An 11,233-nucleotide genomic window follows, 5' to 3' on the forward strand; every position below is an offset into this window, starting at 1 on the left:
AATTAGTTACTCTTACGTACAAGAACAACTTTACTTAACAAAAGTATGAAATATGTAAAATAAAGATAATAGTAGGACACTAGGACATCCTAATTAAACGGGCATGAAGAGATGATGCTTTACTTTATTCAAACATAAAAAAGTCATCAACTTTTTGCATGCTTGTGTATGATGGTGTCTTGTGGATTATTATGTCGTTTGCTTATCTTACTCTTTTACTCCCTTTGAATAATCATTGATTATGTTAGGATCCTATGAAGGATTAACAAAAGATACTTCTTTTTTATATGATAATAATAATCCTTTGAAGAATTTACATATAAATATTGTCAATTTGAGTGACTATCTGTAGATTTGATTTAATGTGAGCCTAATTTGTTGCAACACTATACTTGATTGCAAATGCAAAATAATGGATATCATAGTAGCATATAATAATGGATATCTCGTTACGTACATTTCCAACATGATTTTTAACACATATATATAAAGTTCACATCAGAACTTCAGGTGAAAGGGACACTTTGATTTAGTAGCGTGTAATATATGTACTTATGATCGACGATTAGAGGAGGGGGGGGGGGGGGGGGGGGGGGGGGGGGGGGGGGGGGGCTTGGTGGATTTTCTCTTTGGTGTGGATTACTCGGTGTTTATTGGTACAAGAGTATTTTCTTTCACCTTGTTGGTAGTCGGTCTCGTGGTAGGTATTTTTGGTTTTTCCGATGATGGTCATTCGAAGGATGGTTCGATGAACGGGTATCATGTGAAGCTTTATAAAAATTTTACAAAGTGCATAATTGAATTATATTTAAATGTGTATATAAGGGAATATACTCAAGAAGACCTAGAACAATTGTATGCTAAATATGAAGAGCTTCATAGCTTTTTCAAAATGCTTAGCAATATAGATTGGATGCATTGATGCAGAGGGGAAAATATACGTGAGGTGATAACAATTATCCAATGATCATGCTAGAAGTTTAGTCTTATACAACATACGAATTTAGCATGCCTACTTTGTAGTAGTGCTTGCAAGCTACTTGAATGTCCTAAACACCAGTCCCTTATCAAATATTTTATACCTACATGTTCGAATCCTAATAAAATTCTCTCATATCAAGACCTCAACCACTAACCGTATTTCATTTCAATTATATTATATTTACTAATTTTCACTTACTTGGTATGTGACCTAAAAGTGGTCTTGTCTGGCAAATTTGCCTTCAAATTACTCTGCATACCAACTGACACGAAGATATTAGTGATTTTAATCTAATCAAAACGGAGTTTTCTGTAACTTAAGCATCAAATATAAATAAATAAAAAAATAAAAACATAAGCACTCACCAATAAAGAGATTGTTAACATCTGTGGAATCCCAAAAAAACTAAATAAAAATCACATAAAAAAACACTTCAAAGGTGGCTATTGCTATTCATCCTGTATACTTTGATGATTGTACAAATTATCCAATTAACCAAAAATATTTCTACAGCTCAAGAAATTTCATTAGAGAGCCTACGCATTAACATCAAAAGGATACCCCTCTACTGAATTTCCCCATCCTCTCCAACTTCCCCATCTTCAAGCTCCTCATTACCACCACCATTTTTACGAGATTCTCTCTTGTGCTTTTTATGCTTACTTTCACTCTCTGATTCAGGCGAATACGCATGCTGCAATGTAATAGGATACACAAATTATAGATAATTTTACACCAGACGTAGTAGTCAGTACTAGGTGACAAATTCCAACCCATATACCTAATAATAAGTTCATGCGTCAAAAAAAACCTGTACCGGGCATGTAGGTTGAAAGTAGGGATGGCAAAAAACCCGTACCGGATGAAGATACCCGAAACGGGTAAATGGGTCTAGGGTCGGCTATGGGGACGGATTTTAATTTTTTTGCGGGTCCGGTTTCGGGATGATTTTAGCCACAAACCCGACTACCCGCCCGTATACGTGAAAAAAGACCCTAGTCTATATACCCGGCCCGTAAACCCGATTACTCGGCCCGTATACACGATTACCCGGTCCGTATTAACGAAAAAAGACTCGAATACCCGCAGCGAAACCCGTTTACCCAATAGTTCGTGAGTAAATGGGGACCCGGATACACGTGGGGAAACCCGTTTATCTGCTAGTTAGTAACTAAATGGGGAGCTGAATGGTCCGGGTCTGGGTTTGGGACTGGTTTTTTGAATCGGGTTCGGGATTACCTAAACCCTGCCCTAACTCGACCAGATTACATCCCTAGTTGAAAGTCAACCAAAATCGTTTTCACACACTGAGAAATGACACATTTCAAACTTCATCTAATTGGACCCATTACCCGACGTGTCTGATTAATACATACATATGATGTAATATAAGATGGTCAGATATTTTAAACTGAATGTACCTTTCTTGACTTTTTGCGATCACTGCCATGTCGACGAGACTTCTTAGATTCGTCCCTTTCGTCCTTGTCAGAACTGACATCATCTTGATGTCTCTTCCGATGTTTCCGGTCTCTCTTTTTGTCCTCCTTTTGTTCAACAATATCCATATTCTCACTATCTGAATCATCCTTCTTGGAACGTTCTTTTTCTTTTTCACGCTCCTCTTTCTCCCTACGTTCTTTCTCCTTTCTCTTCTCCTTTTCCTCCTTTCTCGCCTATAAGGTGGGGCCCATAACAATGAAACAATGATCACCAATACCTAATATATGTAAATCACGAAACATAAAAAATGGAATGGATTATTAACCTTCTCCTCTTCCCGTTTTCGTTCTTTCTCTTTTGCCTTCTCCACCAAACGAGCAACATATTCCTCAAACGTCTCACGGGCAACGGTCTCATCACCAATAGCTCTAATTACACAAGTAAAAAAATTAATACAATGGTTTCAAGCAAAATTCACAAGACCTCATTTTATAATTAATAATTCTGATATCTATAATTATCACACACAGTAGTTTGAAAAAATGGTATTTGTAATCATATTTGACACCTTAAATATTTTCAAATATAGACACCATAAACATATGAAAGAGTTTTTGGACATCCGAGCCCCTTTTAACGAGAACCCGTTTTAACTAGTAGGATATCTTCATCAATTGGACTTCGGTGGCAAATACCATACCTGTATTCAGAGCTTTCTTCAACAAGTTGCAGACATTCCTCCCATGTAGAAGATGCAGTTATATCCTGGTTCAAGCAGCAACGTAAAATAATCTCTCATGGAGATGCTCAATGTATAGATTATAGATTATATTATTATTATTAATATTAAATATTAATTTATGCATACCTTCGTTTCATACAATAAATCAGTAAAATCTTTGACAAGACGCTGACGCTTTTTAATTTCCTTTTCCTCTTTCTCCTTTGCCCTCTCAATTAAGTCTTCAAACACAAACTGGAAACAAACATAACATCAGAACACCCAGCGTCAGAAAAAAAATAAACAGCACAATATTATAATGTTAGATTTTATCATGTTTACCTGCAAATTAACATCTGACAAAGATGAAATGATGTCCTCCTCTAGAACAAGCTTCAAATCTTCCAATTTCCATGTCGTCAAAACAGTGACCTTTATAAGGTACATGTATAAAAAAAAAAAGGTAAGATAAATATAAGCATCATATTATGTCTAATGTAGACATACAGACAGAGGACATATAACCATTCTTACCTTCTTCAGTTTCAAAGCATCTTTCACGCGGGTCTTGTCTTCATGATACTGTCAAGTGAATAGAAACAATTAGACTTGAAGACAATAGACAATGACTTGCAAAAAAAGTTTGGAAATTTTTATGAACACGTATACAAAGTCATAATGTACATGGATGAGTATATAATTGCTTAAAATACCTTTTTATCCAACTCCTCAACTGCATCCTCATACAAATCTTTTGGAGTTGAGCCAGAGGTATTTGAAGCAACAGCCTGATAAGCTACAGACTCTTTCACCTGCGATAGATACATAATAAGAACAGAAAAAAACAGAAAATTATCTATGGATCTATAGAAAGGTCAAGTGATTATACCTTCTGACAGTAATCACGCCATTGTGTTTTAGCATTGAGTGTACCAGAAACCACATGTTCATCCATCATCTTGCGAAACTCGTCACGGTTTTTACGCTCCACCCTCTTTATATGTTCCTTCAAGAAGAAAAAAAACACAAGTTTAATAATGGTTGACATCATATTGCCTTCAACAGTACAGAGTTGTTAAAAAATCACCTTTTTTATTTTCCTTTGCTCGTCTTCTTCCTTCTCTAGGTCACGAATATATTCCTGAAAAATCTCCAAACGATCGATTTTCTCAAGGCGTGTACATCTTTCATCATCTTCCAAACGATCAATCACTTTTCGCCACTGAGTATCCACCTGGATAGAAAATATTGTGTTAATAATGGTAATAATATCCATCTAACCAGTTATAATTACTAAGTCTAAGTTCCTCAAGGACTCACCTTAATCAAGCCACAAGATTCCAAAAACTGTCTGTACTCTAATCTGTACTGTCGTTGCTCTTCTTGAGCTTTTGCTCTCTCCTGCATTAGCATCCATAATTTTATTAGATTCCATAAAAAAACAAGTAAAATAAAAACTATGCATTAAATGCATGTGAATAGATAAGGTAACACATTCAGGATAAGACAAGAGTTTTACTTTCTTCTGTAGATCAACGAGGTAGGTTTGAAATAGATCTTCTCGGTCAGATGCTCGATCAACAGCTTTAAATCGTTCATCATCTTCAAAGAGTGCGATCGCTTTGCTACATTAAAACATACGAGTAGTACCATTAACATGTCTGAAAAGAAAGCATGTACCGAAACATCATAAAGATCAAACATTGTTTTTAAACACTGAGATATTTACCTCCATCTCATGGATGACGTTAATTCCTTGGACTCCTGAAAGGGGTTTAGTGGCATAAACATGTTAACACAACATCCATACATACATAGAAAGCATTAACTTCTTGAAAAAAATACATACAAATAAGATGTTAAAATAAGTTAAACGTAGAAGATGAGAAAACGTACTTCCAACATCTTCGTGAACTCTTCTTTTGCTTTTCTCTGCTTCAAACGCCTCTCCTCAGTCTCCAATTTCTTTCTTTGCATCAAATACTATGATAGCATAACACAAAATAGGATCAGGAAAAAGGACTAACACAACATATAAAGACATATATGCACGAGTGCTATCAACCAAAGAGGCTACCTCGTTGAACGCTTGTTTCCGTTCACCGTGTGATTTCAATGCACCATATCTTTTATCATTTATGATCAACTTCATTGCCTGGCAAACCATATTCATCATCAATAACAAGCACTTAACAAATAACAAAAAGTAGCAGAGATCTATAAATACAGTACCTGCTCCCAGCTCGAATCAGACTTGACATTTGCTTCCTCCAATAACGATTTAAATGCAATTTTTGCCTCCTAAAACCATCGATAGATATACTTTCATTGTGTAACGGGCCACTACAGATTCATGTAAACAGGATTAACACATTTTCAGAATTTTACCTGCTTAGTCGCATATATAAAAGTTTCACCATCGGCAACTCTCTCTTCTGATGATGTAGTGTTCACTTTTCCAGCAGCCGCCATGCCTTTCTTTGCTTCCTGTCATTCACATCGTTTAATCGAAATGTTTGGCCATCTTTTTAAAATTAAATATTAAAAAGCTCAAAAATGAGGATTTAACAAAGCATAAATGAGGGGAGATTTTATCATTCCATTGAAATCTTCGAATATAATTTTCTCAAACTAAAAATAAAAAGGACATATACGAGAGTTAACTAAGCGTACCTCAGTGTCCTGCGCAGACACCCCGTTTATATCTTTTTGAGCACCCACTGAAAATGAATTCTCCGTTTTGCCCCTGAAGTTTAAATTTTCAGGTTATACAAAACTGACGGACAAATTATCATTTTAAGGGGAAAAAAAGAAAAGAAAAGAAAAAAGAATTACATTGGAGATGACTGCACATTGGCAGAAATCATTGAACCACCAACTGCTGGAGTAGGGATTGCAATAGAAGATGATACGGACCCCACATTAGGGGGAGCATTGCCAGATGGGATGACAGGTGTAACTGCTACAGGGCTTATAGAAACCTCGTTAGCTGAGCCGATAGAAGCTGAAGGCTGATCATGTGCAGAAGGGGTTAAAGTTCCAGGAGACTGGGTCACTCTAGAAGCTTCTTTCTCAGCCTGTTCACGAGCCAACTGAAAAAAAAAAAAAAAAAAAAAAAAAAAAAAAAAAAAAAAAAAAGAAGAAGTTTTGAGCAATGTCCTTTCTGTTCTAGTAGAGAGTAAGATAGCAGAAGAGGAAATAAGTCATAATTAAAACCTTTAACTCCTCGGGTATTGTCCATTTAGATTGCTTGGTATCCTTGTTGTAATAGTATCTGCAGTAGTATGAATCACCACATCAATAAAGATGAAAAGATAACAATTGCAAAGTCAATGAAGTTAAGAGTATGAAGAGGCATACTTTTTACCCTCTGCAGTTGTGAACTCTTTCCAAGCAGTAGAGGCATCAGCCCTCTGCCAATACAAAAGAACGCATCAATTATAAATCAGCAAGACGAATAGTAAATGTAAAATGCAATTGTCAAGTAGTATTACTTCACAAAATCTATATGCAACACACATGATACAAAAACTCCATCACAAGATTAAGCTATAAATGTTAAATGCATAACAGTCCTATGTGCAGCAGAAATATACAATAACATATTGTTGCCTGCCAGGTGAAACTGCCTTCAAAGTGAGGACAAGTTCAAAAACCGACAAAGCAAGCAACTTCATCCAACTCCGGACCAAATAAAGACATGCTTAGCATATAATAACGAGGAGTCATAAAACTGGAGAATAGTAACACTGTGGACATAACTTACCTCCAAAGGGGTCATCAATTCTGGAGGCTTCTCCCATGAAGATTGCTTTGTTCTCTTATTGTAGTAATATCTGCAAACAGAAAGGGTTAATTAATTAAATAATCATGGAAAAAAAATTCATATCAGATAGATGACGGTGTTCTAATATAGCATACACAAACACATGAAAGGTTACCTTCTTCCATCAGCAGCTGTATACTCTTGCCAATCAGCAGCTGATGCATCTTGATTAGCATTGCTGGCACTTGATGTCTGCAATAGGAACGAACAGAATATATTATCTTCAGAAGTTCAAATGGATAAGTAGTTTCCAACCAATGAGTTAGGTTTCACTAATCGGGGAATCACTATAATTTTTCGTTTTAATAAAGCATTGTTGCTGTATCACGATTACATTGAATATTACACAGTTACATATGAGTACTGACGCCCAGCCGCCCGTAAACCTTTTCAAGTGAGAGCATGTACAAGCTTTTGAGCCACTAAGGAAAATGGAACTTAATGAATGCCAACTAAGGTATAAATGTAACTAAATATGAAGGAAACCAGGAGGAAAAAAAAAAGGTATAGGTCCGTGATCTAGATCATGTCTACAGAAAACACCAGAAGTAACGTAGCTCTAAACAAATAAGGTTATGGAATTTTTTATGAAGCATGAAGCAGAGTTACATAAGGTGGAGCCTCTGATATGGGTTACTTAATGTCAAGAAGGATGTGAGTCCACATACATAGACTGACTCTTTTAGAAATGCTAGCCATCGAGTCATTCATATAGACATGGTTTTCCATATAAAAGGCTCAGCAATGAGAGGGTTCTTTAGTGTTTGGCAAGTGCTACTCACAACAGTATTTATTAGTGTATACCTTAAGGATCTAGTAACATTATAAGTTCTATTTAAAATGCTATGCACCCTTTAATCAACAATATTTATTAGTGACCAAGAAGATTGAATAACAAACATATACCTGATTTGTGGGGGTGACTGATGGCGGCTGCTGTCCAGCTTGTGTCAATGATAAGGATGTTGCAGTCGGCGGACCTAGATTTCCGGAAGACATCCAAGGTTGTCCTCCATTTGAGGCAACAGGTGCATGCATCTGCAAGACATCATAAAACTGAGAAGACATATTTGTTGGTTGCCCACCAATGAACTGAAACAAAAGCAATATTCTACTATCTGAGGGAGACTACTCAAATACAAGAACCAAAAAGGGACAAGAAGGCTGTACCGCATATGAAGAATGAGATACACCAGAGTTTTGAAACTGTGATGGCTGCATATAAGGCATGGCCATTGGTTGTGATGATTGAGTAGGGTGTCCAGGCTGACCAGGCCTCTGCTGCATTGGTTGAGAATACTGTGGCAACTGAGGTTGACCCACTGGACGATATTGCTGAGCACCTAAAGCTGACTGCATATATGGTTGCCCATGTTGTGCTGCAATTGCAGGGCGGTACTGCAGTATCATATCACAAATATAGTAATTTTTATTTTCCAATGGTATATTAATCGAACTGTGTACAAAATGACACCAAACAGGAAGAAGATACATACTTGCATTCCAAAGTTTGTTCCAAAACTTTGTGATCCAATAGATCCAACTGTGGGTGGCCGCAGAGCCTAACAATAAAAAGTCATTTAATAAGCCACAATAAATTGAATAAACTAAATTAAAATGCATAACTAGAACCTACAGCCACCAACATCTTAACAGATATAGCTCACATTTCTCCATTCCATACACTTATGGTAATCAATTAATTTCCAAACAAAACCACTTATCATGACAAGTATATATTTATTAGATTCACTTATAATAAAAACATAGCTGAACAAGAAATTCATACTGACAAAAGGGAAACTCTACAATAATAAAAGATTATAATGATCTGATAAGCTGATACGCCACATCTTATGAATAAATACAACATGATCAAATGTACTAATAGGATAGCGAGTCAAACAATCGTCAGATTCAAAAATGACTTGAGCTGCTTCATCATATCGCAAAACCTAGTGACGCTCGAAATACGAACAGCTCAAATCACGAACAACAAATCATGTAATTTTACAACTTCGCAGCGAATGTATAGCTTACATCCTATATGTACACACTGCATACACAAAATTAAACCCTAGGGAATGATTACCTTCTGTAAACAATGATCACGCATCTAATAAATCTCTACCAGTACTAGAAAATATTCAGAGTAATATAAAACAACTGCATATCATACATACTGCTGTATTATATTATACTCCTAATTCATTAAGATAAACAAGTCAACGTTTACGAGATTCATTTCAAGTAATAGAACATAGAATATGGCTTCGCGTATCAATCATAAACCCTAGCGAACCGGAAAATAAACTTCAAATAATACAAAGAGAGATAGGATACGAATTGAAGAAATTAGGGTTTAGAAAAAACGAAAATACCTGCGAAGGAGGATTCTGAGGATTATTATCCATTTTAGCACATACAGTTAAGCGAGAGAGAACGGGAATTATATGGAGCTAGTAATAAAATCAAAATAGTTGCAAAAAATAAACCCTAATTTAAGTGCCCAATCGTTGGTAAATGGTTCGGATACAATTAGCCGTTGCTTGGTGAGTGATGGTGCGAGACAAATGGGCGTAACCAACCCCCGTATACTTGCGCGTTTTAGTTCTTTGGAACGATTGTATCAGTAAAAAAATTATTATGAGTCGGTTACGTTCTTACGTAGTACAGTTTAAGTATATACCCGAGTATAATTTAAAATTGCACTAAAAAATCGTGCTTCTGATCATAGAGTATCTTAATGGTCTTCATGGGTATAAAATGGATTAACGTCAACATTTAGTGATCTAAGAACCATGAAAGTACTTAATGGTTTTGCTTTGTTCATGTTGAAATGCTTTAAAATCTTTTCGATATAAGTTGATTGATATAGAAGTATACCATTGGGCATATGTTTAATCTGTCAACTATGACAATACTTGATTTTTCAAAGATCTTTCATTTCGAATTCTGTGTTCAAAAGTCGAATAGCTTCCTCGATCTCTTTATTTTTCTGATTATGTTAAGATCATCGACATACGTAGTTATGATCACATAATCGGGCGTTGTTTTTTTAATGAAAACGGAAGGGCAGATAGTGTTATTTGTCAACCCTTATTTTATTAAGTAATCACTTAATCAGTGATATCACATACGTCTCGATTGTTTCAACTAATATAAGGATCTTTGTAATTTTATTGAGTACATATCCCTGAGTTTTGCGTTAGATGTTTCAGGTACCTAAAATCATTCAAGAGTCGTCATATATATCACTATCAAGTGATCCATATAGATAAGCATGAACAACATCCATGAGACGCATTTCTAAGTTCTTAGAAACTATCAGGCTGATTAAGTATCTATATGTTGCATCAATAACAAGAGAAGAAGTTTCCTCATAATCAATTCCATGTCCTTGAGAGAAGCCTTGAGGTACAATTGCAGTTTTATAGCTTTAACATCATTTTTCTTCTTTTTCAGACAAAAATCCATCTGTATCTCACGTGTTTCACATCTTCAGGAGTGAGAATGATGAATTCGGAAACCTTTTTTTATTGAATGATTCTAATTTAGCCTGCATTGCTTCTTTCCATTGAGTACAATTTTTTCTGCTTTGACATTTAATGACAGATGATGGTTCTGGATCATCATCTTCATTCATGATGTGATATGCAACATTAAATGAAAAATCATCATCAAGATTTTCATCTCGTTTCAATTCCATATTTTTTAATGTGCATAATTGAATGCAACTTCTTATTCACATCATCATTATCCCCTTCTAGAAGAGCTTCACATTGTGTTTCTTTCAAGACACTTTCTTTCCATTTTCAGTTATTTTTCTCATTCGAAGATTTTTATCTATGGAACCAATTGATCTCTCATGTTTCAGACGTGGTAAAGACTATTGAGTGACTATATTATCAGCTTTTTGATTTGTAATATCAACTCAAGTTGAAGCATTTACTGCTAGTATATATGATTTAATCACCCTTTTGCATCGATAAATGCATTAGCCAATTCATTTGCAAGTTCTTGCATATGCATTATTTTTCGAACTTCTGTCTCGCATTCTTTAGTGCGAGGATCGAGATACATCAATTAAGGTTCACACCATGAAACTTCATTTTCTTTATTTTTTTATTTCCCCTTAATGTTAAAGACAATATTTCATTCAAGTCACAATCAGCAAAGTTGTGGTGGTGTAATTTGAACATAGACTGCACAACCAATTGTTCTAAGGTGAAAGATATTTGGCTCTAAACCAAAAGCAAGT

The 11,233-nt window shown here is 35.5% G+C and overlaps 1 protein-coding gene across 1 annotated transcript; it reads right to left on the reverse strand.

Moving 5' to 3' along the window:
* Positions 1–1,367: 1,367 nt before the first annotated feature.
* LOC139898760 (pre-mRNA-processing protein 40A) lies at positions 1,368–9,494 on the reverse strand. Its single transcript, XM_071881528.1, has 27 exons — positions 9,354–9,494; positions 8,469–8,534; positions 8,143–8,370; positions 7,879–8,010; positions 7,088–7,164; positions 6,913–6,982; positions 6,507–6,559; positions 6,363–6,420; positions 5,982–6,238; positions 5,820–5,892; positions 5,535–5,633; positions 5,379–5,447; positions 5,224–5,301; positions 5,043–5,129; positions 4,876–4,910; positions 4,666–4,771; positions 4,467–4,547; positions 4,234–4,380; positions 4,036–4,152; positions 3,860–3,958; positions 3,681–3,728; positions 3,489–3,578; positions 3,294–3,401; positions 3,126–3,190; positions 2,751–2,853; positions 2,404–2,658; positions 1,368–1,676 (listed from the first exon to the last, which is right to left on the reverse strand). Exons 1-27 carry the CDS (start codon positions 9,384–9,386, stop codon positions 1,548–1,550), a joined length of 2,763 nt encoding a protein of 920 aa, XP_071737629.1. The 5' UTR covers positions 9,387–9,494; the 3' UTR covers positions 1,368–1,547.
* Between the last annotated feature and the right edge of the window lie 1,739 nt (positions 9,495–11,233).

The sequence above is a fragment of the Rutidosis leptorrhynchoides genome, chromosome 3, assembly GCF_046630445.1.
Source record: "Rutidosis leptorrhynchoides isolate AG116_Rl617_1_P2 chromosome 3, CSIRO_AGI_Rlap_v1, whole genome shotgun sequence".
Lineage (NCBI taxonomy): Eukaryota > Viridiplantae > Streptophyta > Magnoliopsida > Asterales > Asteraceae > Rutidosis > Rutidosis leptorrhynchoides.

Coding starts and splice junctions, on each gene's coding strand:
- LOC139898760 (XM_071881528.1), bottom strand. CDS start 9,386: ATGGATAATAATCCTCAGAATCCTCCTTCGCAG. Junction 5,634..5,819: donor TGTCTGCGCAGGACACTGAG/GTACGCTTAGTT, acceptor TGTGAATGACAG/GAAGCAAAGAAAGGCATGGC. Junction 5,302..5,378: donor CTGATTCGAGCTGGGAGCAG/GTACTGTATTTA, acceptor ATGGTTTGCCAG/GCAATGAAGTTGATCATAAA.